Source organism: Xyrauchen texanus, chromosome 16, assembly GCF_025860055.1.
Source record: "Xyrauchen texanus isolate HMW12.3.18 chromosome 16, RBS_HiC_50CHRs, whole genome shotgun sequence".
Lineage (NCBI taxonomy): Eukaryota > Metazoa > Chordata > Actinopteri > Cypriniformes > Catostomidae > Xyrauchen > Xyrauchen texanus.
This window is the reverse complement of record NC_068291.1, coordinates 29,031,042-29,058,497: the sequence shown is the minus strand read 5'-3', so window position 1 is coordinate 29,058,497 and position 27,456 is coordinate 29,031,042. Positions and strand designations below refer to the sequence as shown.

Below are 27,456 nucleotides of genomic sequence, written 5' to 3'. Positions count from 1 at the left end.
TGTATGTTATGGTCACAGTAATGTTTCATCCCCACAAACAATTTTGTTTTAGCATTTTCAGCTCATTTTGAGCAAAGTGCCTATAGAAAGCAGTTATTTATTCCGCTGCCAAAAGAACCCAGAAGTGCCAGAGTGGAGTTTTTGTTTGTAAACAATTACTTCATCTAAAGCAGGGGTCGGGAACCTTTTTTCACTAAAGAGTCATTTTTTTCATTTTCGTTAATGCATTTTTTTTTTTAAAGAGCCTTTGCAAAAACAAATATTTTATTATTATAAAAAACAAAATTTTTCAAGAACATTAAACCTTTATTAGGTCCAACTCAAAATCAAAGAAATATGCAACAAACAATATGTAACATGTTGCAATATTAACTGTGTGTGTCATTGTGTTGTGTGCAGGACTCTCACTTTAAGGTTAAGTTCGCACCAGAGCAGCATAAAACCTCTTCAGGGTTCTCTGTGTTTGTGTGTGTAAGGGTTGCAACTAATGGTTATTATGATAATTGATTAATCTAACGATTATTAGAACAATTATTCGACTATTCTGCGATTAATGCAATAATTAATTAGCTCTTAAGCAATTATTCTGCTTGTGTCCTGATTTAAATGGTTGTATTAAACGTGCTTGCTAACAATGAAGAGGAAAAATAATCTTTTAAAAATACCTCTAAATAACATTCACTGAATTAAAGGGGGAAAAATACTTTTTATAAGTTTAATTCAGTTAAGAAATTTATTGCAAAAAATCCTATTGTTATCAAGTGTTTTTGTCTTGTTTTCCATTTTAAAAATGTCTAAAATTCCTTAAAACAAAATACATTTAATTGAGAAGCAACATATAAAATATTTAAACTTGCTTTAATAGAATGTATCTTAAATATGCAGCAAGTGTATTTTGTATATAAGTGTTTTTTTTACTTGTTTATACTTCTGCGAGTGCAGTAAAGACAAAATATACTTATATTCAAGATCTATTCTCTAAATTCTCAGGTGAATGCATCTTTTTTTTTTTTAAAAAAAGGATTTTTAGATATTTTAAAATATTTGTATTTTTAATATTATATTCAACATTCTCATATGACAATTGTTTCTTCTGCAGTATAGTTGCTTAAAAAAATTACGTTGTTTTAAGAGTTTACATATGTAGATTGGAAAACAAGCCAAAACAAATCAAAAACATATTTTGTTGCAGCGAATAATGGGGCGAAGACTACACTTTCTGTTCACTTAAATCCATCTTTAACTCACAAAAAAACAAACTCTCTCGTATTAATAAAGCTGCATATTGGCAATTTTCTTCACAATAAGAAATGCATAGTGACATATATTATGATTCAGTAAGGCGTAAGCCAATACGTTATAATCTAGCTGCCGCAAGCGTTCGCAATTGAGGAACAAGCATCACCTTGACAGATTGCGCATCAGCCGAATGCAGTTTCAGTCTCCCCCCCTCAGATCGGGACATTCCTGCAACTCATAGAAGAGGTGCTGACAGTTTGTAGTTATTTACATGATCTGCTTCAGTATTATTTGAACTTTAATAAAGCTATAGCGCATTAAATGTAACTGCATTTAAGATGTAACGTCAAGGTGTTTTCTTTTAAAGATGCTCGACAGGCAAGTTTTGCTTCAGTGGAGAGGCAGCTCCAGCTCCACTTATTCCACAATGAGAGCGCTTCTGTATTTACTTGTTTTTAAATACAGATTGAAGACTTGTTTTTAGTTTTCCTCTCTTAAGTCAGGTGCAAGCTGCAGTGCTGCTCTCATCATTAGAGTTTAAAGTGATCTCATGTTACATTAAAGTAGGTCAAATGACTATTCGACAACAAACATTTGTCAACATTTATTTTTATTTTTGACTAATCTTTTGACTGTCAACCTTGAGTGCTGGCTGGACTTGATATTGTTCATATGTTAGAAAGACTGCTCACATGAGTATGTGAAGCCAAACGTAGTCTACAATGCTGTACTGACACGTAACCGTGTGGCAAAGTTCGGGGGGATATTCATTCCAAGTTTTCAATATGAGGTTGTCTTCACGTTCAATGTTCCCCAAGTCCATTTCTGTTCTTTTGACTAAAGTTCACGCTGAAAAATTAAGCTATCCAGCTTGGTATTCAGAGTGACAAATTTGGTCAAGCACATTTGAGCTCAGCCGCCTCTAACTCAACTTGCAATGGGGGTGCCGGGGATGACCCCGAGCTGTTCATCGTCTCGTGTGGATGTGATAAATTTGAACATACTGCTGTGCACACGAAAGTCCCCCAAACGTGCTTTGAATAACATCAAAAGGTCAGATGTGAAAGACTTCAGAGTGTGATATCACAAGTGTGCTCATTTGTGAGGCAGTATTCCCTGAATACTCATAATGTTTCAAAGTGCAGGATGTGGCCACTTTCAATATCATGGGTGAAAAGTTCCAATTTTGATTCAAATACCAACATAGCCTGGTAAAGGGAAAAAACTGTGTTCCTGTGTCCCTGCATCCACACCTTTAACTGGTTCATATCCCCAGTTATGTCCACCAGGTAATAGAACTTGCACAGCCAGTCCCAGTCTTGTTAGCTCAGGATGCACGTTTCCTTTCTTCTCCAAAAGGCCTTCACCTCATCCAAGCATGCAGCAAAATGTGCAAGCACTCTTCCTCTTGATAACCAGCAGACGTTGCTGTGCAATAACAGGCTGGAATTGTTGCTCCCTGTTTCCTCCAATAGTTCCTTGAACTGGTGCTCATTCAGCGCATGGGCCACAATGATATTCACCACTTATATTACTAATGACATGATTCTCACAGTGCCTCTTGATGTAAGGCGCAACGATAGTTCAAAATGCGCCGCTTTTCTTGCTCACATAGCAGAGACACAAAACCTTTGTGTTTCCCCACCATACTTGGAGCTCCATCAGTGCACACAGACACAAGTTTGTCCAGTGGCAGATTTTTTTTCCCAGTAGCAAAATCTATAAACACTTTCAGAACATCTTCCCCTTTAGTTGTGTCCTTCATAGGCAGAATGGCCAGACTTCTCGTTTTTGTCATCAGACACATAGCGTTTAGCTGTGCAATATTACAAGTGTCTGTAGACTCATCCAGTACAAGAGAAAAAAAATCTGCTGAATTTATATCCTTGATCTGTATCCTTTCTACCTCATGGCCATGCACAGTTCGGGCTGACGGGTGGTACTTTTATTTTCTGAATGATTTTCTCCTTGTTTTGGAAATCAGCAAACAGTTCAGTTGCCACACTTAACATGCATGACTTTACATAACCTCCATCAGAAGCATTCAGGCTTCCAGTGGCCCCGTCCATGCTTGCAGCTGCTGCTGGCCAGCTTGCTGTTTACGCAGGAGCTCCGCACAAGCCTTCCTTTGGATCTTGCCCACTGGGTACTTTGCTGCAAAAGCTGCATGGTGGGTTTCAAAATGTCTCTTAACATTAGATTTTTTTTTAAATGAGGCAATACGGTCTGTGCAAATCAGACACAGCAGAACACCAGAACTTTCAATAAAAGAGTATGTTTCAGTCCAATCACTGTCATATTCGATGCTCCACATTCCTTCTTTTCACCATCTCCACAAACTAGCTAGCTAGCTGTTTGAAACTGAGCACAAGAGGTAACCATAGAAACGCAAGTGTTTCTGGCCATTGATTGGTGTCGTGAGACTTGCGCTTAGCACTGCAAATGCACAATGGATGGAACAACCTGAAATATATTTTTGTAAACTGACTTGTTACCAACTTTTGTAGGCTGTACAACAAATTAGAGGCAAATTAATTGTAATTTACTTCAATCCCACCCGCATTCTCTGCTGGAAACTGATATCTAGTGATGTCTCTAAGGTTATAATGATCATATGTTGGTAAATGGTGAGTCACCCACATGATTTTTTGTCAAAGAGCCATGTGTGCACATAGCACACAAAGCTGGAGAACGCTTTCTGAAGGTAATCAGTCCTAATCTTATTGGCTGGTTCCGTGAGTAGAAGCACACAGGACTTTTCGTATGTCTTCCTGGAAAAAGTTCATGTTCACAAGATTCCTTTTTGAGGACAAAATAATCACCACATTTGCCCTAGTTTGCCAGGTTAGTGACAAACTTTTAAAGATATTCAGAGTTTCATTTGAGGCACATTGCAGAAAGTAAAGTGGATATCCATGAGCAGAACTGTTTATTCTGCTTCGTTAACTTTGTTGTTGAAATTCTCTGTGATAAGATTTTCTGTGCTGGACTCCTTTTTCTGTGCTACACATTTTCCGCCATTTTCCCACTGTGTTTTATTTGCATTCGCTCATGAAGTTTGCCTTGCCATTTTATATATATATATATATATATATAATATATATTATTTCTTTCCCCATGTCATTCTTTTTAATATGGTATCATATATCTCTGATAACCCCGCCCTTAAACCACACATAAAAGCAACCTACTGTGATTGATCGCATTACATGCCAATTAGAATTTTTTTTTTCTGTCTAAAGCCCCATACACACATGCAGCTACTTTTGCCGACAAAGCAACTAGATCTCATTCATTTTCAGTGAGATCTGGCAACTTGAGTGACCGCAACCTCTGACGACTAGATTTGGGTGTGGCGTGTGACGGGACCAACATTATGCAAATGAGGAGTGTCATTTGGCAGCAACACCCAATAGGAGACAAGACACTTCACTGGAACTCACTTCATCTGTTTCCTAGTCAAGTGCAGGCAACACTAAGAAGTTATTGTTTCTGTGACGTTTACACTGTTCTATATGATTTTTCTGTAATCATATACATAGATATAGTAAAAATGATAGGTGGAAAAGAAAATGTAGGCAGTCTGAGTTATTCATACATTGACAGATTGTTCGTCTAGTTAATGATATGATGCAATGAGCACTTTCCCCTGCAGAACGTTAGGTTCTTGGATAATCTAAGATGTTATATGGTTGAGACCATTGCCGTATCAATCTAAGGTCTGGTTATGCAAGACAGAATTTATTCGTATTATGACGGTAGTGAAGCTGTTTTACAGTAATGTGACAGTAGGGGCAATCACATTAATCATGTTTCCTTCACAGTTAATGTAATAAATCCTTCTTGCGGTTTAGAGCATGCAGACAAAACGCTTTGAACTTGTTTTCTAGCATTCAGAGGCAGATCCCTTGTGTCTTTGAGCAAAAGTGTGTCAGACATTTCTGGGTGTTAATAGTAGCCAATGATTCTGATGACAGGCTTTTGGCATTTCAGAATAGCCAGGGCAAAATTTGGTGCGCATCTAGATTCCTATATAAATTCTAGAGGAATATATTCAGTAAATGTGTTTCCATCGTAGTTTAATAGCATGTCGTCTTAAATAAAAAAACGTATCCACCTCAAGCGAGCATACAAGTTTTTTATATATTTGTTTTTTTTGCGTACATGTGTTTCCATCCAGCACTTTTTGTTTTGTTTTTGCGATATCCCAAAATTGAGCTCTAAATTTGAGTTAATTTTTATGCAATTGAGTAGCAATGAAGTGATTACTATTGGGAGCACAGACAGTAGCTATGTTTCCATCCAAAATGTTAATTTAATATATGTGACAAACCATAATATCGCAAAAACAATGTGCGAAAAAACATTTGTTTCCATCCCATGTGTTCAAAAGAACAAAATCATCTCATCCAGAGAAATGGTAGCCACTGTGATTTCTTTTATTAATAAAATCCTCACGGTTTAGAGCACACAGACAACACTCTGTAAAGAACTTTCTACTACTGACAGACAGGATAAGTGACTATGGAACTTCTAGCAATTTAACCTTAGTTCAGTTAGTAAGTGAAGATGCCATATTTAATTTTACATGAATGAAAACAAGGCAGTGAGGGGGAAAAGTACAGTATTTAGTGGGTTGTTTTGTACATTGGTAAAAAATTTACAATACCTCATGCCAAAACAAATTCCAATTCACAAAACAATGGAAACCATTAAGTTACATCTATACCCCACAGCCCAGTTTTGTTGCATTAAATGTAGCCATTGTACAGTATTTGTGCAGTAATACTAAGCATCTGTAGCAACAATGTTTAGCAGCTTTATTTTGAACAATTCTGATAGCAAAAACAATGAAACAAAAAAAACTCACTTCATGTATGCATTTCAAAAGTGATCGTTTTACAACTAATTAATAAATTATATAAAAAGAAAACAACATTTGTAATTGCAACAGTGTTTTTTACTCAAATAAATTACAATAAACTGATAATTATAATAAATATCCAATTACTAAAGAAAAAAAAAAGCAATTACAGTATTTACAGTATTTATGTTGATCCAAGGCAGTCACTAACAAAGTTTGTTACCAACTGGAAACCAAAGCCACTGAAAGACAGGAAAGATAAAGTGTGTAAGCAGAACAAATAAAATTACAACACTGTATGCATGTGTGAGTACTTACGTTTGCTCCAATGGCGCCGAATCAGAAGACACCCACTGCAAAAGAGAGAGAAAGAGAGAAAGAGAGAGCAAACAAGCAGAACAAAACCAAGCAGAACAAACAAAGTCCAAATAGAATAAATGCATATGATAGCTCACTATAGCAGGAACAAACAAAACATTTATTCATATACACCTAGAACTGTAATCTCATATCTTGCTAGTCTTCTCCACTGTAATTTTATAATCAAAACCATCTTCACCTGACTTCTTGTAATCCTTTCCTTCCATTTTTGTTATATGCATCATAAATATAATGTGTGTGTGTGTGATATAAATATTATGTCTTTATGTATAATATACAGCTATCACCTAGCTACTCGTGTAGCCTCGTGTCTTTGCTAGTCATTTTATAATCAAAAACATGATATGGACAGAAAAACTGCCAATACTTCATAAACATAAAAACTCAAGACGATGTGTTTCAACTTACCGATCTAATACGGGATCGAGTCCATTGAGAAACATCTCCTCTTCAGCCGAATCGACACTCGACACCGTGCTCTCTCTGTCTAAGATGTCTGTTTCTGCGTCTTTCTGCTGTTCTTCGTCGCTACTCCTCATTACCTCCTCCAAAACACTCTCAACACCACAAAAACTCCTCTTCAGTCAACAATCCATGATGTAGATTGTTAGAATAAATCCGCGCGTTGAAACGAGCTCCGTGTAGCAAAACAATGGTAAAAACTGTGCGCGCTGTGCGTAAAATGACGAAGAGCGCACGAGTGGACGCACTTGTATTAGACAGATCTTCTGAGGTAAACTAAGCAAACTGTCAATCACTGCAATCGTGTTTTAGTTGGTTAATACTCCCATCCATCAAAAGTTTGCTGACCAGACATTGGGTGGCTTTTATCCAGTCAAAAACCGAGGTGCGAGAGTGACAGGTCCCGCAGCCTGTTGTTGCGCTCCCTTCATATTTTGGTCATTACAGAGCCTGTGATTGAAGGAGAGAAACAGGGAATGGCTCATTTTATCGGAAACAGTCCAAACTACGGGGGAGAGATGGTTTTTGAACATTGGAATACAAATTAGAATCGATATTTCATTGAAAGTGAACATGATGGATTACTCTAACTGGAAACGCTCATGAAAACTGAGGAGGATATTTCGTTTTTTTCCCGATTTTTTTTTTTTTTGTTGTTTTGGATTAAAAAGTGGGATGCATTTTGAAGAGTAGACCCTTACATTGAAATGTATGCTGGTGTTTCTTGGATTCGTCCGAACTGATCTGAACCATAGGAGATGAAAGATAAGTATTGCCGTTCATTTTGTTCATATTTACAGGGTCGGTCTGTCAGCATTTAATTTAACCCTTTCCTCTCTGGTGTATTGATTGCAAAAACAAGTTCAGAACGTGATTCTTGAGTGTTTTAGCTTTCAAATGATGCATAGTTTATGATAGTTGATTGAATATTTGTTATAAAACAAAGGTAATAAAATTATAAACACGGCCCGCCCACGCCCCCCTGCTGGTTATGAGGTCTTGTTTTTGCAATAAAAATAGCTAAGGAAGCTGGCATGGTGTTAAATCACAAATAAACAAACAAAAGTATTGCAACTGTAATATTTTAACAGTGGTAGTTGAGTATTGGCTGGCGCAGTGGCCTGCTTTTGCTCTCAGGCCCAGTGCCACAGGTCAGTCTGGCTGGAATGAGATGGGGAAATCCTTCAATCTGGTGCAGTGTTCAAGCATCAACTCAGCCTCTTTAAAACCCCATCATGCTTTATCTGGGATTTCACTATCCTTTAAGCCTAGGGTTAAGCATTGCAGTGCGGCACAGCAAATAATCTCATCTTTATTGGTGCATTATATTTGACGCAGGGGCACAGTGACACTGAGCCAAACTGTTATAAACTTACTCTATGGAGAAGCATTCAAGTCTATATATACAAGAATTCTCAGATAATTTTAGAGCCTAATACATACTGACATGCAGTGCTCGCTCTCCATTTGTTCAACCTCAAAGACTTAAGACTTGCTTCCCTCTCACAATATTTTTATGGCTTTTTTCAAAAATGATGGAAGCAGGGCGGTAACCACCATAGACATTGAGGGGGACATGTCCCCCCCAATATTGATAATAGTGCTCTACTGATATGGGGTTTTTCATGGTTTATTATTAAATTATTGCATTTATGTCCAGTCCAGCTGTGATTTAGCCCAGAGTGTTAAACTCCATTTGTATATTATGTTATAAAATCAAATATTCAAAACAACATAGAGCATCTGTGCTGTGTTTTGTGCTTTTGGGTAAGGAGTTTTATGAGACATACGCTGATTATACACACTTTCAGTATGAACACTAAAATACTTATTTTCCATTTCCGTCTGTGATTATCCTTATGTTCAACCATCTTACTTCTCTGCTCCCTCTTCATCCTTGTCCTCTTTCTCGTTTCTTTCTCATCTTCTCTTTCTCATCTCTTCACATAATTTTTCTTCCTCTCTTTCTCATCCTCTTCTTCCCCTATTCTCTTCTTTATTTTTCTCCTCATTTTCTTGCTCCTTTTTCTTCTTTCTCTCTCTCTCTCTCTAATCCCCTGCATTTTCACTTCTACCTCTTGTTCCTCTTCCTCTCTTTCTCATCCTCTTCATCCTCTCCCCATTCTCTCCTCTAATTTATTTTCCTCTTCAGTTTTCTTCCTATTCTTCTTGCTCCTCTCCCTCTCACACCCCTACTTCCTCCTCTCCTGTCATCTCCTCTTTTTATTCTTCCTCATCCTCTTCTTCATTATCCTTCTCTTCTCTAATTCTTTCCTCCTTTTACTCTTCTTCTACTTCCTCCTCCTTCCTCTTGCTCCTATTCCTCTTTCTCATTATCATATTCCTCTTCCCACATTCTGTCATCTTCCTCTTCTTTTTTTCATCCTCCTCTTCCTCTTTTCTTCCTCTTTTCATTTTTCTATCTCATCCTCTTCATTCCAATTCTTCTTCTTCCTATTCCTCTTCCTCTTCTTCATCTTTCTCTCCTCTTCCTCATCTGCACTGCTTGGCCAAAAAAAAGTTGCTGCTTGGATTTAAAAAGCAGATACTTATAAGCCTATGACTGGATCATTATTGCAGTGATTAATGTTTAAACTGGCAACAATTCTCTTAACCCTAACTAATGCAGTGTGTCGGAAGATGTATCCCGTGGTCGTGGAAAAGATGTTACTGTGTTTCAGAAGGGGCAAATTATTGGGTTGCATCAAGCTAAGAAAACAACTAAGGAGATTGCTGAAATCACTGGTATTGGGTTAAGAACTGTCCAATGCATTATTAAAACCTGGAAGTATAGTGGTGAACTGTCAGCTTCACGGGAGAAATGTGGTCGGGGAAAACAAATCTTGAATGATAGTGATCGGAGATCACTATCGCTTGAAGTCACATCATATTGACAGTAGAACTCACAGCTGTGTTTAAAAAGTGAAAGAGCATTTCCACATGCACGATGCAACGTGTACTTACAGGATCGGTACTAAACAGCTGTGTGGCCACAAGAAAGCCACTTGTTAGTGTGGCTAATCTGAAAAAATAGAAAAAGGTCATGTGGTCTAAATCCAGATTTATCCTATTCCAAACGATGCACCCGTAATGCATAGGGCTGGGTATCGAGTTCGATACATTTTAGGCACAGACCGAATTGCCTCTAAACTATCGAATGCCAGATGTGCCGGTGATTGGCTGTGTTTAGGCATTAAGGAAAAACACTAGTTTACGCTGGTTACGCCCAGAGACACGGCTCACACGTGAAGCTGTAGTGTGTATGCGTCCCAACCCCCATAGATGTAAAAGATGTAGAAAATATCAAAGCGTGGCTACATTTAACTATGCTCGATGCCACCATGCAATATTTGCATAAGACCGGCAACACAACAAATCTGATGAAGCACTTGACAGTGCATGGAATAAACTTAAGAGCAGAAAGGTGCTCCGTCTTCGACTGCAAGAAGACCGAGCAGGTGCAGTCATCCTCTCAGCGTCCTTTCACAGACCTTCCTTCTACATGTCCACCACGAGTCCTCCTCCAAAACTACTGATGAATGCAGCGGCGCTATGACTGGGACTCCGACAGGAAGGTTAACGTTTAGCAAACAAACCAAAAAACAAAATCGGCTAACTTGCAATGGTACATGCTTGTGTACTTGTTAAATTAACGTTTCTGTGCACGGTGACATAGTCCTATAAACTGGGACCTACATAACGTTAGATATTGTTTGGATGTATGGCTATAAATAGCTAGCTAAATCAATGCTAAAAATGCTTTAAGGTTGACAGTAACTGATCAAGTTTACGTCACATTAAACTAGTTATCTTGTTAAACCATACTTATCCTTAGGGTTGGCTGAATTAACAGTTTAGCTTTCTTGTTTTTTTTTCCTCTTCACATTAATGTTATAGCCTCTGCCCCTGCTGACCCTGGCATGAGGAGACCAGAAGGCACAGGAGATGAGTCTTTGAGTCTGTAAAAAAAAGTTAACAAACTGATTTTTTTTGTGGAGGTTATGTTTGTAATAAGACATTCTAAAAGATATCGGTATCGATAAAAATGTTTTATTTAATGATACCCAGCCCTAGTCATGCATATTGCCCCTCCTCTTCTACTACTTCCTCCTCTTCCTTTTCTTCATTCTTTTGCTTGTCTTCCTCTTTCTCATCCACTTCTTTCTCTTCCCACATTCTGTCCTTCCTCTTTTTTTATTTTCTTCTTCCTTTTCCTCTCTACCTTTCTCATTCTTCTTCCTCTTCTTTTTGCTTCTCATTCCTCTTTCTCTTAGTTTTTCTTCCTCTTTCCCTCCTCATCTTCCTCACTCTTCCTCTTCATTCTCTTCTTGTACTTCCTCCTCTTCTACTACTTATTGTTTCTTCCTCTTACCCTCCTCTCATCTTCCTCACTCTTCCTCTGCTGCTACCTCTTCCCACTCTTCTTTCTTTCTCTTCTTCTGCTTCCTCTTTAAATATCAGATGATGGGAGGAATAGAAAAGAACAGTGTGTTCCAAAGTTTATTTCTCTCCATTTCAGCGTAACTCTTTTCGGTCTTGTTTTTTTTTTTCATGGCTATCAATCTCTGTTCCTGCACCATGCAATACTTAGTCTCATAAATTACCCCTCACAGCATTGTCTCTCTCTCCCTCATGCACTCAGAGATGTACTCTGTGTTGATATTGAGGTTTGAGTCTTCCCTTTGTGTGTGAATAATGTTTTTCAGATCATCATGTATTATCCACCTTTGGCCTGGAAAAATTGCTATGAGATGCTCACATTTGCTGTCTGTTGTATTGCATCACGATCTTGACCACAACATAAACATTTGTAATTTCTCATTTGAATGGATGCTGATACTTTTCAGTCTGTATTTTTCTCTGTTTTTTAATCTTAAATTATTATAATCTTATCTTTGTGTTCTATTATATTCTTTCCTCATCTCATTTTCAGATGGATGTGAGAAAATTACTGATGCAGTGTAGTAGGCAGTGAAGATGCAGATCTGTGTCTGTGTGTGTGATTACAGTTCCATACTGAGTAGACTCTAGGTTTAATAAGGTCATGTAAGTGATCAGGGAGTCAGAGCTAAGTCATGATCTGTAAGTCGAAATTGTATTGATCCTCCAGTGATTTTGTGTTTGGATACATTCCTAGATGCATTAAGGCATGATAGTGAAGGATTCATGGGTTTATGTTCATTTGAGTTTATTGAGTCAAAGCCTTTTCATGTGCCTCATGACACTGGGTGTGTATGTTTGTGTGTGTGTGTGTGTGTGCACAAATTCTAAATAAAAGCCTTTCTTGCTAGCAGGACCAGATAAGGGGAGATTTTCAAAGACTTGAAATGACTGGAGGAAATAATTATTTCTGTACTTTTTAAGGATCTTGTTCAGCGTATGCTGTACACTGCACTATGTTCTCTGTCGGAGTGTTAAAGGGGCCATATTCTCCACTTTTGTAGCATTTTATTTTGTTCCCCTGAAGTCTGCTTATGTTAGAGGTTTTTTTGGACCAAAATGCTCAATTTTGTTTTACACAGCCATTTCCCACTCTCTCTAGCAGGCTGTGTTTGTTATTTTTTTATTTATTTTTATTTTACTGTTCCTTGAAAACATCTGTATGTAAATGACTAGTGTTGTCAAAAATATCGATATTTCGATAAATATCGATACTGAAATATCTGAACGGTACCAATACTAATTTCCCTAAGTATCGATACTAGCCGAGCTGTCACTTTCACTTCTCTCCAAAGGCGCGTTGACAAACACCACACACACTCGCACTCCTCTCATTCGCTCTGGTTAAATAGCAAAAGTGAAGTGAATGTAAAGATGGCGAGTGCATGCGGCGCCCCCGCGACCAGTTTTGTTTGATAAAGAACACAGCAGGAGTGCCATCTAGAAATATTTTTGATAGAAGCCAGACATCCCAAGTCTCCCGGAAGTTCCGGGAGTCTCCCGCATATTGATAGCTTCTCCCTGATGCCTGCAATTTAGTTCAAATCTCCCGGAATCTATAGCGCACATGCGAGACAGAACATACTGCACGCATAACATAGATAGCGTGCACACAACATACATAGCGCGTGCACGGCAGAGAGGGAGAGAGCGAGAGACCTTATGAAAGCTAGTCAACCCCAGCCCCCCCCCCCCTTGACGTTTAAGTATCTTTTGTTGACATTGAGATTGGATTTGATTTGACTTGGAAATACAAAAGATTGCACTTTTTATTTACTTGCACTTTATTGGTTTTTGAATGTATGGCAATCTGAGAGGCTTTTGAACAAGTGCAATACCTCAGGACATTTTGTTCATGTAAAATATACCTCATTGTCATGTTCTAGACAGTTCTACCCTCTTAATATTGTGGCAGTTTTTTTCTCTGTGGTATCGAAAATGGTATCGAATATCGATATTTTTCAAGGTATCGTATCGAAGTTAGAAATTCTAGTATCGTGACAACACTATAAATGACTAGGGTTGCGAACCGAGATCCAGTTCTTGTTCAGAACCGATTACATTCTTTACAATATGCCGGAATCAGATGATCTTTGTGACTTTCGGTTCTGTTATCGATTCCCCTGCCTGAATTTTCCACTGATGCTGCTGGAACACCATACTGAAATACTCTGACAGTGTTTCCAGCAGCGCATTTCTGCAGCAGCGCTGCCCTCTACTGATTCAAAAGCATAAAACACACAAAAAAATGGCTTATGAGCCCAAGTAGATATAGCTGCAGGCGAGAGACCTCCAAAAGGGGGCGAAAATAACGATTTAGTTGAGCTTTTAAATCTACAGTGCAAAACATACAGCTCTTCTGGAACAGTCCAATGCCCGAGGATGATGCATATGAGACGTTTCTTTTGAATCTAAAGTGCGAAACATACAACTCTTCTGGTCTAGTCTAGTATCGTATTAATCTTACGTGGATGTGCAAGTTATGAATGTCCACCTCAATTAAATAAGAACAGTTGAAGTCTTACAAGCCTGAAGTACAACATTAGACAACAGAACACAGTCTAAACGGTCTCTGGAACTGTTATGTCATGTGACATTCGACCTGTGAGACTTTAATCAAGCAGTGCAGTTACTACTGGTTGTGCATATGACAATGTTTAAATAAAGACACAAGTTTTGTAATACAATTAGTTAGCATTCTTCTTCTCACCACAATTGTACAGAGCGGTTTTCTGAGTTACCATAGAGTTTATCAGTTCGAACCAGTCTGGCCATTCTGTTGTCCTCTCTCATCAACAAGGTGTTTCCAAATGCAGAACTGTATCTAAACAAATGTATTGTTTTAGATACAGTCCAGATATAGCCTAGGTAGGATCAATTGTTGGATTGGATATATGTCTCAAAGTCAGCAAACACACCTTTTACAAGAATTGTATAACATTTATTTCTTCAAAAATGTGTTGTAGTGCTTCATGACCCTTTAACTCGAGAGACTCGAATCCTTGCTATTCATAATAAGAATTAAATAATGTTTGTTTTGTTGGTTTTGACCTACAATTGACTTTAAAGAACAGAAAGGGTAATAAAAGAGACATTATTCAGCAACGAATGGATTGCGCGGATCTCGTCGTTGGACACATTACATTGAACAAGTTTAAATCAAATTTTACTCAACACGCAGTGAAAGGATGCTGAACGTTTTAGACCATATACTGCTCAATCCCTGGTTAGTTAAATCTGAACATTTACAAGTCAGTGGCGAATCAGACATTATTAATCGCATAGCGGGAAATTGGTTTCATATGCGAGTGAATTACTCGTATTGTGGATAGTTGCGCATAAAGTAAAAGATCGATCTTGGGATTTAAGAAACCATATCGAGACAGGAAAAATCTATATTTCATAGGAAATTCTATATTTTACACAGTCCTGCTGTTCTATTTTCTCTCTTTTTCTTTCTCCTTTTATACTCTCTTGCATTGGATAATTGTAGCATTTAACTGCAGTTTTTCATAATGGCTTCAATAAAACAGTTGGATAAACAACTAATAAACTTAAAGGAACATTTCCATTACGACATGCAGGAGAAGCCTGTGTCTGTGTGTTGTGTGTGTGGAAACTGCCACTCAGAAAATACGCATCATCTGCGTAATCTAGAATTTTGGTTTTAATTGGACTGGAGCTCTATGCCACATATAGGTTAAGAAAATGTCACAAATATGGTACTGTTTTATAATGATATTGTTCTGTTTTATAATATACTACTAATAATAATTATTATAATTATTGTTAATATTTTATGTTTCCATATTAATTTATTTACTTATTATTGGGTTTAAAAGTGGGCTTATCACAAAGTGGACAAAAACAGGTAAACAATATGACGATGATTTAAATATGTTGTTTTTTCCCCATCGGTTTCACCGTTTATTTATTTTATTGAGTTTAGTGTCAGGGTTTTTCTTGGGTCAAAAATGTGACTGACATATATGGTCATACACATACTCGAAGTTGATTTATAATATTAATATTTAATTTTTAGTATTGATATATAACATAATTACTTGATTGAATTTCATGTTTATTTTTCCCCCTCAAAGTATATGGAACCTTTTAACTTCAACGCATAATTTGTTTTACTTTATGGTGCTATGTGAAATCAAACTAAACTTCATTTAACACCTTATTTCTGTAATTTATGATATATATTTTTTTAGAAAGATTAGCTACATTCACCTTACCACAGAAAATTATGAGCCAGCCTTGGTCTTACCTATACTAATGGCATTGCACTGTAAATATAAGGGCAAGTACATAAAGGGGTTTTATATCTGGACCTCCAAGATTTATCAACGAATTATGGACAAGGTTTTTCTTCTATCGTATACATTTTCTGTTTAAATAGTGTTTGATATTAGGAAATAAACTGACCTTGTATGCCTTGTATGCACAGATATTCCTAATGATTACTAAAATTATAAAATTGACCGATGAATGTAAAACAATATCTGTTATGGAATAGGAAACAAACTATTTCACTTGCACAGTCCCAAATCAGTAAAGTGTTCTACTCATGAGGACAGTCAGAACAGGAGAAGACTGGCCATCGGGAGAACCGGGACTTATCCCGAAGGGCTGGCTGCAAAACGGGGCCTTGTAAGGGGCAAAAAAAAAAACACACAAAAAAAACAGTGTGAACGCTTTCTTGAACAGTTTTTCTATTGGCAGTAGAGCATATTAACCCGTGACTTAATTTTCATAAAAGGGAACATTTAGTTTTTTTTACACAGATAGCCAAATCAGTAACATTCTCATCTGCTCTCTCTCTCTCTCTCTCTCTCCCCCTCTTTAAGCTGTTTTGTGTAACTGTACTGTGTATACTTGATCTCCCATTACAGGCTCTTTATGTGTTGCCCTTAATATCACTCTGTTCCACTAGCTGCTCTCTCTCTATTTCTTTATCTCTCTTTAATCAGATGTTCATTGATCAAATCAGAGCTGTAAGCACAACCAAGGATTGTTCTTTTCTCTATATTAATAGTCATTGAGGAAGTCTTTTTCCTCAATTGTTTTTTTTTTTTAGCCATCCGTTCAAGTCAGGAAGAGTCTGTCCTCTCATGTGGCATCTCATCCCGTCCTCTCCCACCCTTTCTTTGTTATTCAGCAAGTTCACAGATTTTACAAGACTCAAGAGGCCAGAATAAACTAATGATGGAATTCAGTTTTAAATCCTTCAATATCTTATAATAGTGTATGTGCCTGCAGTAATTTTTCAAGTCTGGAGGATCAGGGGTCCAGGAAATTTAAGGTGTTTGGGTCTCTGCTCCAGCATGAATGTTTGTAACTCATCGCTGTTCGCGGTCACACATGAACCTCTGGGCACTTTATTCTGTTGGTAGAACAGTAGAGTGGTCCTTACGGGATTTTGTTCTTGCAGCGGGGCAACAACCTTTTCCCATATAATATATTTGGGTAACACTTTACAATAATGTTCCATTTGTTAACGTTATTTAACAACATTCGTTAACATGAACTAACAATGAACAATACTTTTACAGCTTTTATTAATCTTGGTTAATGTTAAATTCAACATATACATGATTTAAATCAAAACATTAGGTTACCATTAGTTATTGCACTATGAACTAACGATGAACAAATGTATTTTTATTAACTAACATTAATTAATGACCTGTTTACACTTGGCCAATTTATGATTTTTTTTTTTGTGTTCACTGATCAGATTGCTATCCTTTTGATAAAGCTTATTCCATTTACACCTGGCCACATCAATGTGTCCCCGCCAAACGGAAATAAATCCGATCTTCAATTCCTGTGCTATATGCAAATAAAACAGACACTTCCGTGATTATGATAATTCCGGGCAATGAATTTAAAAGAAGTGCTTTATTATTTGATTCCGTGTTAATTTGCCCAGCGCGCATGTTTGTGTGTTTGTGTGTTTTTCCCCTTGGGGTTTCTCGTAGGTAAGATGCGTCATGTGCATCAGCTGTGCCCATGTCAGTGTTTAGTTTGCATTAAATAAATGAGGTCTTTCCTACAACATGCATTCGTTGATTTCTTTATTATTTACTGCACGAAGCAAGCCCTAAACAAATATTTGGTGACAGCTCTGATGTTTCGAATTTTTCTATGCTGATGTAGCACTGTTTGGGTGGGGTAAAGTATACGTATACATATTTGACTTGAATAGCCAGATGCATTTAGACTTGACCAGTGTCATCAAGAATGTGTCTCAATCCAACTCCTGAAATGGTTTTAGCGATCGGATTGCAATCCATTTCTAATGCGTTTCAGAGGGCTTTTACACCTGGTCTTTTCATGATCTGATAGCTGTCCGGTCAGTAAAACAGCATGAAGTGGCCAAGTGTAAACGGGCCCAAAGATGAATAAATGCTGTAAAAATATATATTTACCATGCATTACCAATGCATTAACTAATGTTAACGAATGGAACATTATTGTAAAGTGTTGCCCGTATTTGTCATATGTTGTAATTAAACCGATTTAGTGCCCAAGTCTCATGAATCTTAAAAAGTTGCATTTTTCACTTTGCTTTTTTTTTTGTTTTTTTAAAATCCATAATTCTTCCAACTATTTCTCGGACCAAATCCGTTAGTGTTGACATTGATAGACCGATTATTAAAAACAAATTTTTTTTTAGAGCGATGTGAGAACTCATGTCTGTTTCAGATTTATTCACAAATCAATTTAATGAAACCTTTAAATATAATGGGATAATTGGAGCAATTTGTTTGCAAATTGGGCATTATTAAGGGACAATATTTGTCCTCTGGGACTGTTTTTTTAGGGGTATTTTTTAACTAACCATTTAAAAGCTCACGTCATGCCGTCCATAAATACTAAATATTTTAATTGCATCAGTGAATTAAAATGCTGTATATTCTCAACAATTATGGCTGTTAATGATAAAATAAAGGAGGGAAAATGCATGCATATCCAATATTTCTTCAACTTGTGCCAGATCTAAGCATAAAGCAGAAGTGTAGTGAAAAGATAGATCTGCACATTGTTAAAATAAAATAAAATCGACATAAGCTGTAACTGTTAATAGTTCACAAGATATAATAACACTGTAAATGCTCAAAATGTAGATTAAATAACGATACATCTCTTATGACTGCCATCACAGAAAAATTTGATGTAATTACTGTTTTAATTTATGGAGTTATTGGGATGTATTTTCAGAGTTGATTTTCATTTTGGTTGACAAAAACATGGAATAGCTTGTGCCCACTGCAGGATTTTCTTCCTGGGTTTGCCAGTCTGTTTGTGTATCATCTCTGCCCTGCCCCTCATCCTGCCGATGACATCATCAGCTGCATGCTGACCCACTTCATCATCCTTATCTTTTCATTTATTTATGTCAGTCCCCCTCAAATCTGCAGCTTTTGTTTTACAAGTATGTATAACTTAATGAGGTAATTTGCTTCCCTGAAACAATTATATTCTTATTGTAAACAATCCATTCTATCACTTTATTTGTTAAGAGATTTCTGCTGTTCATTCTCCGTCTGTTCTCTTTAACTCAGTGTGCTATAGAAAAGGTACATTCTCTAAAAATATTCTGTCACGCTCACTACACTTTGCACTTGGTCTTTCTGAGGGCATTTATTGACTGTTAAAGGGATAGTTCACCCAAAAATGAAAATTCAGTCATTGTTTACTTACCCCCGTGTTGTTGTATAACACTATATGACTTTCTTTTTCTGAAAGGAGACCTATTAGGCCCCTTTTTACAAGATGTAAAGGTGTCTCCAGAATGTGTTTGTGAAGTTTCAGCTCAAAATACCTCACGGATCATTTATTATACCATGTTGTAAATGCCTCTTTTTGGGCACGCTGTTTTCGTGTGTCTCTTTAAATGCACTGACATGGCTCTGGTCTCCGTGAATACAATCAGAGACAATGGTAACTTGAGCTGCATTAGCCGTGGGATCAGCTAACAAGCACATTCGGAAAAGCGATTTGCAAACATTCACAAAATATAAAGTGTGATACTTACATCTTCAGGCTATAAAGCTGGAACACAAACAGTAGGTACTGATTCATGCTGGAGTCAAATTTTTGGAAAATCCTGCTTTATATTGACACTCATTCACAAAGCAGTCTGGTGTAAAATTATTTGCACAAACATACACAATTTGTTTTATGTTTTGGGGCACATTTCCTTCAAAAACAGAACTTGTCCACTGCGTCTTCAGTGGCTCTGATGCCGGCCGGTACATGAGTACATGAAGAATCTTATGTTCACTTTTACAGCCAACAACAGACACTTATGACGCTTACGAAGTGGAGACATTATTCTTCTCAATGTATCTGCTCGAGTGTGGAAAAAAATGCCGGACTGACAAAAATCCTCCTTGGGAGAGGATCTATGATAATAGGGTGGAGGCCGTCACAAGTTGTGGGCGAGGCCTGCACTATTGTGATGTCACATTGGAGCAGAAATGAAAAACATTCATTTTGACACTGTTTTTGATTAATAGAAATATAAGAGAGTAGTAGGTGGACTTTTAACATTGTGGGATAGTTGTGTACTCTCACTGCCGACTCAAAATTATGTACAAACACCATGTAAAAGTGAATTTTGCATAATAGGTCCCATTTAGGGCTGCACGATTTGGACAAAAAGTCATTTTGCGATTTTATTTCGATTAATTGTGCAGCCCTAGTCCCCTTTAACACAGAGAGGGAAATTGTGAAATAATGTTGTGCTCCGTGATGTCATACAATGGCAGTTTATGGTGACCACATCTTTAAGCTTCATAAGGATGCAGAAGTATAATTCAGATTTAGTATAATACATTTTTCCTTGAGACACATGATTGTTATGAAAGCATACAGTAAGGTAGTTTTGGTGTGAAACAAACCGAAAATGTATGTATTTACTAAAAATATTTACTGACCGTTATTCTCCTGTGCGCATTCATAAGTCTGCAGCTCTATGCACGAGCAACAGTAGTTATGGAGAACATGCGAGATTGGGCGTTCAAGTGAAAACTCATTTTGTTTCACTTCAACAGGACCATCAGCAATATTAACAACAGAAAACACAACATAGTTGCACTCAAACCAGAGAACAGAACTTACAAAGGTCTGAATTTGTATTGGAAAAATGTATGCATTTCAATGTCCAGACTTAATTGTTTGAGCTGGTGTCTTCCATCAAATAGAGAGATTGGGCTGAAGGTAGCTACAGTGACACCAGTGTCCTACTCAGACGCCAAATGACATGCAATAAAAGTTATCTTTGCTGTTTTAATCAGAATGTTTGTCCTAAGCAGCACTTGGTTTCTATGTTTGCGTCGCCCGGTTACCATGTCTGCTATGAATTGGCACTGGTTCAAAATGTGATGCGTGGTGCAAGCGCGAGGCCATTGTCTGTGTTCTGTGACTGCTTTTGTGTCCTTGAATAATGTATAACATGCGAGGAAGGTGGAGTTTGTGGTGCCCCCCTCGGGTAAGATTGTGCCCCGCTAGGGAGTTGGTGCCCTACATTTATTTATTTTAAAGGGGTTTTGTCATGTATTTATTTTACTGAGGTTCACCTCTAAAGTTAGTAAAGGTTTTTGCACAAAAACAATCGTAAGGGCTGGTTGATATGGAACAAATATTTTCACTATATTTCTATCCAAAAAATTTGTGACATTTGATTACATCGTCAACCCCACTGCCAAGGGATCTGTAAATATTTTTGCTCTATTGACTTATTTAAAAATTAAATTGAAACACGAAAACCAAAGATTTTTCTAAATTCAAAATGTACTTCAAACTAAATTAAACAAAGCAATTCAAATAGCGAAGTAAAAATTGTCTATAACTACCTCACCAAATCTAAACAATTACCATCTCCAACTTTTTTTTCACTGATGTTACTGTTGTTAATATCTTAATTTTCATCTGTATCCCAACCTCAAAATCAATGCTGTACTGTCAAATGTGCATTTCAATGCACATAACGTGATATTACTGGTAATTGTGAAAGTGCTAACAAATCAGGGGCTGGCACAACATTTCAAACATCACAAATAAATCCTGATTTGGCCCAGGCTAAAATACAGTTTGACACTCCTGTTTTAAGCTAAACATGCGTTAACATGGGTCTGGCATTGCGGGCTTGTGGACACGTGCACAACAGCACCACTGCTGAAAAAAATCCTAGGGGAAACACTGCTTGCATTTGTGTAACTCGAGTCTGAAGAATATAAAGACATCTTGTGTCTAAATGTGTCTAATCTCCTGAAGAGGATTAGTTCAGTCTCTCAAAGCAGTCGTAGCGCGCATGCGCCAACCGCCTGTGTATGCGCACGCAGTCAAATGAAGTGTACTTTGAAAGTACTGTATGCAGGCCTGAAGTGTTCATATCAAAACTGAAGTATACTTTGAGCTTTACTCCCCTGATGGCCCCCTTCTGTCAGCCAGAGGCATTGCTGTGAGTTTGCACCCTGATAGAGCTCTGTTTGGTCTGAACAGAATTAAAAATGAATGTGCATTTCCTCTAGTGTCTTCTCACAGTGAAAGCATTTTCTCATGCTATAAACCATATTCTGCAGCAGTAACATTGGAAGACTACTATTGAGATTTGTTTTATGCTATCTACAAATGTAGAACAGAAAACATTATGACTAGAGACTAGAAATTGAAATGGAGAGAGCCAAAAGTGAGTGGTGGAAACTTTGTAAGAGGAAACCTTACGCCAGTATGAAATACTGTATTTTCGAGCGATAAGATCATGAGTACATAGGACTGCAGTAGAGCATGTCAACTCGCCTAGAGGAAGAGAAGATGGGGCAATGGGGGAGAGTTAGTGAGTAATCCTGATGGAAATGAGAGCAGAATTTTGATGAGAGGAAACCGAAAACAGACTTAAATGCTCCATGTCACACAAAGCATGATGCACTGTTAGCTGTTGTAGAGCAGAAAATAATGTGTCTTTCAAAATAAAAAGTAAGAAATAAGTTGAAAAAAGAGAGCCAGTAATGGTAATAATATAATTACATTTTACAACATAGAATAGAATGGAATAGAAAAACATAACTCGCTCTCTTGCTGGTTTCTTGTCCACAGTTAGTCAAGTCATTGGTTGCAATGCTATGTAATAGTGATTCTCTGTGGAAATCCTTTTTGGGGAAGACTGGGATTTCTCTGTTTCTGGGAAACTGATCCGTATAGTAATCTAATCTAGAATAATCTAGACACACAGCAGGAGGAAGTTACTGTAGGCAGGCATAGATCAGCCTGCTGTCTGCTTTGTCATGTGTGGAATGGTTTAGATGAGGCCAAGCTTAGAGATGTGGGAGCTTGATCATTTCATTGAATTACATTTTTTCCCTATCATTTCAGATTTTCAAAGAAGGAAATTGAACCAGACACACTATCATACATGCACTAACACACACCTGTCAGATTGTGGTCAAGCCTCTTAATGCTGGTAATCCAACTCAAGATAACCTGTCCTGAAGCCTCAGTGTGTTTGGTAAAGCAGGACCTTTGTTTTCATCTGCCTCAGTCCTACTCAAGTGTGCTGGAAACTTTTCTCTTAAACAATCTTTGAGATTTGATTGTTATATGGGTATGAATTGTTCTGCATTGTCAGTTGTAGTTGAGCATTTTACCATACTGAGAGACTGGTCTGCCTCAGCATCTTTTCTCTCATTCCTCATCTGATCTTGTTCTCTGCTACAGTTAATTGGACCACAAGTGATTCATACTCAACCCTGCTCAGTTTCACGTCAAGTAGACTTTAAATCAAAAGCTTGGGCACTCTTTTATTTTGGTTTTTATGCTTGTTTTGTTGCTTATTAGCACTGGTTCAGACATTTTTCCTCTTGTGTCCTTTTACAGGCAACCGGACAAACTAGTTGTCGTCTGGACTCGCAGGAGTCGAAGGAAATCTTCCAAGGTGGGTGAAAGATGTTTATTTTAATGTGTTTATACGGTTTCAAATTGGTGATAGTCAAATGACAAGCCCAAAAAGAACTTGAATTGTTGCAGCATTAACTGCCCCCTGGTGGATTGGAGCAGCTACAGGCCATCCCTTATTTTATTAAAGGGATAGTTCACCCAAAAATAAAAATTCTCTCTACATTTACTCACCATCATGCCATCCCAGATGTGTATTACTTTCTTTATTCTGCTGAACACAAACAAATATTTAGATAAAGAATGTCTCCGCTCTCTTTATCCTTACAATGGAAGTGAATGGGGACCAGACTTTTCAAGCTCAAAAAAATCACATAAAGGCCACATCAAAGTAATCGAAACGACTCCAGTGATTTAATCCATATATTTATAAACAATATGATACAGTAGCTGTGGGTGAGAAACATAAATATTTAAGTCCTTCTCATCACATTTTGAAAGTGGAGATTTATAGTAAAAAAAGGTCAGTACCATCTGGGATTATTTAGAACAAAAATGACACACAACAGCAATTCCATGTCAGTTATCAAGTGATGAAGGTACTTTCTCCATGGAATTACATGGAATCGCTGTTGTGTGTGTTTGTAGTATACTATACTTCAGTGTAATGTCCCCTGACACATTGCAAAGTTTCCACCCTATTTCGTCCAGTGGTCATAATTCACACGGAGCTGAATAATATGTCAGATCTAATGTGATATTGGTAAATAGGTTAATTTCTTTGAAGGAAAATGAATGCTTTTATAGTTGCACTATGTAAGATTTTTTGGTTAAAAATGAACAAATTGTCATTATTGATTGAGTACATAAGCAATCGGTGTTCAAAACAATGCCCTTTTACCATGATTCAATACGGTAAGCCTATAAACATCATTTGTATTTTTAGCTGTCAGGTTGGATTTGGTGCGAAATCGCTGGCTAGTGTCGTTCATTCTTGCATCATTACGTCAGGTCTGTAAACACAGAAAGAAGTACCAGCTGTCTCATATTCTGGCTGGGGAAACTGTTGTTCAGTCACACACAGTTCAGGACAGCATCAGCAAGTTATTTAGCTGCTATGCTGGAAATGTTTTCTGGTAGATTTGTAGAAGCATATATTGGTTGTCATGATTTTATGAATCAAATATTACTTCTGTGTTAACCGATCGCGTCGTATCTACGTTGTCTTGAGAAATTACTGTGACATGTTCATTAATATGTTTAACTTCTGAAATTGACTTATTGTAATTTTTTTTACATATAAGCATATTATTTTCATGTTTAATAAAGAATATTTTATCCCATCATTATTGAATCCTCGTTTTATGTTTTTATTTTAGTGTTATTGTGTGCATTGCAAAGACATACTGTTGTAGTATTACAGTTCACTTGCATAATGAACTGATGCTGTACAATATAATAATAATAATAATAATAATAATAATAATAATAATAATACATATTTCTTTGTGATTGTTGAACGAGTTTCACCTAATTAATAGGTGTGGTACAATACAAACATTAATAGAAGATAAAACACTTTAAATATCATATTAAAATATACTGGTAGAGATTGTGGTGAAATTAATTCATTTAAAATATGTAAATAGGAGTTTTTTTTTATCCTCATCAAAGCAAATAATATTTCAGTTTTAAATGTTTAATTGTATAACATAATATCAACATGAATATGGCACATTGTTACTCCAGCTCTGAATATTTCCCAGGCCGAGTTTGGAATGCCATACTACCATACAACACTTTTCAATAATATAATTTGAATGTGTAATTTTTCCCCTCCTTCCAGTCTCACAGTTGGCAGCCTGGCATCAAGAACCCCTACAGAGGCGTGGTGGTGTGGCCTGTGCCAGAGAACATTGAGATTACTGTTACACTCTTTAAGGTACACAAACACATGCAAACACTCATTCTGTCATCTAGGACGCTATTGGGGCAATTGTAGTAGTTAGCCGTTTCCCATAATCTGATTGGTTGGGGATCTGCAGTACTGCTGGTGTCTAGACATCCTGATTTACCCACAGCAGTCAAAGCATTTAGCAAAGCATTTAACCTCCCTCAAGTGCATCTGAGATACAAACTGACACAGCAGCAGGAAGCATGCGCGCTGTATTGTAGTCTTTTTGAGATGCTGGTCAACAGATTTTTACATCAGGAGTGAGGGAACTGAGACTTTAAATCCTGAATTGCCAAACCTAGAAAGGGCCTCTATTAGGCAGACCCAGTTGTGACAACTGTTTTTGAGCTATCTTAGTCTTTCAGTATTTCTCCCATGTGATTCATCCCAAAATTCTGTTTTTCAGGATCCCCACGCTGAAGAGTTTGAAGACAAAGAGTGGACATTTGTTATCGAGAATGTGAGTGCTTTTTATATGACATTATTATTCTTGTGAGATCTGTCATGTGCAGTCTGACACCTAGTGATCAAATAGAGTTATCACAGGTTTTAAAGTTTCCTTTTTGTGATGAGGGATTTTGAGCCTAAAGATGTCTGCGTCATGTTGTGTCTGTTTGTTGCTTGCAATATTCAGGGAAATGCCTCATGTTCTGGAATAAAAAAACAAATATTTATAATTATTTTATTTTTTTTATTCTTGGGGAGAGAAACATAATTTATATTTGTCTTCCCTTACGAGTACTCTACCCCAAAGTCAACCAATCGTCTTTTCAGAATCAGAATGAGCTTTATTGCCAAGTGTTCTCACGTACACAAGGACATTTTTTTGGTGATGGGAGAAACAATTTCACCCAGAACATTACAGTGAGACAGAATAAAAAACAAGGTAAGAGTATAAATACAGTTGAAGTCAGAAGTTTAGAAGTATAGATACACCTTAGCCAAATACATTTAAATTCCTGACATTTGATTGTAGAAAATATTCCCTGTCTTAGGTCAGTTAGGATCACTTCTTAATTTTAAGAATGTGAAATGTCAGAATAATAGTAGAGAGAATGATTTATTTCCTTCATCACACTCCCACTGTGTCAGAAGTTTACATACACTTCCTCTAAATTGTTTAACTTGGGTCAAATGTTTTGGGTTGCCTTCCACAAGCTTCTCACAATAAGTTGCTGGGATTTTGGCCCGTTCCTCCAGACAGAACTGGTGTAACTGAGTCAGGTTTGTAGACCTCCTTGCTCGCACACACTTTTCAGTTCTGCCCACAAATTTTCTATTGGATTGGGGTCAGGGCTTTGTAATGACCACTCTAATACTTTGACTTTGTTGTCCTTATGCATTTTGCTTTGTAGGTATGCTTGGGGTCATTGTCCATTTGGAAGATCCATTTGCGACCGAGCTTTAACTTCCTGGCTTATGTCTTGAGATGTTGATTCAAAATTATTTTTGTTCCACATGATGCCATCTATTTTGGGAAGTGCACCAGTCCCTTCTGCAGCAAAGCACCCCACAACATGATGCTGCCACCCCCATGCTTCACGTTGGGTGGGGATGGGTTCTTTGGCTTCCAAGCCACACCCTTTTTCCTCCAAACATAACGATGGTCATTACAGCCAGACAGTTCCATTTTTGTTTCATTAGACCAGAGGACATTTCTCCAAAAAATAAGGTCTTTGTGCCATTGGGAACTTGCAAACTGTAGTCTGGCTTTTTTTAATGGTGGTTTTGGAGCAGTGGCTTCTTTCTTGCTGAGCAGCCTTAAGGTTATGTCGATATAGGACTCGTTTTACTGTGGATGTACTTGTCTACCCGTTTCCTCCAGAATCTTCATAAGATCCTTTGCACTTTTCACACCAAACTATGTTCATCTCTAGCAGACAGAATGCATCTCCCTTCTGAGTGGTGTGATGGCTGTGTTGTCCCATGGTATTTATACTTGCATACTATTGATTATACAGATGAACGTGGTACCTTCAGGCATTTGGAAATTGCTCCCGAGGATGAACCAGACTTGTGGAGGTCCACAATATATTTTTCTGGGTCTTGGCTTATTTCTTTTGATTTTACCATGATGCCAAGCAAAGAGGCACTGAGTTTGAATGTAGGCCTTAAAATAAAGGCCCGCTCTGAACAGCTGAAAGACCGGCAGATGTAACATGCTGTCTGGGAATTTTTCACTCAGTTTCACTTTCTGTGAAACACACAG

General features: G+C 37.4%; 1 protein-coding gene across 5 annotated transcripts in view; it reads left to right on the top strand.

The window, feature by feature from the left end:
* LOC127657089 (EH domain-binding protein 1-like) overlaps positions 1–27,456 on the top strand; it is a 182,346-nt gene that overhangs the window by 6,932 nt on the left and 147,958 nt on the right. For all 5 annotated transcript variants that reach the window (XM_052145738.1, XM_052145736.1, XM_052145737.1 and 2 more), the window contains exons 3-5: positions 23,276–23,333; positions 25,140–25,235; positions 25,654–25,707. In XM_052145738.1, the coding sequence (XP_052001698.1) occupies positions 23,276–23,333; positions 25,140–25,235; positions 25,654–25,707 (208 nt within the window). The remainder of the gene's footprint in view (positions 1–23,275; positions 23,334–25,139; positions 25,236–25,653; positions 25,708–27,456) is intronic.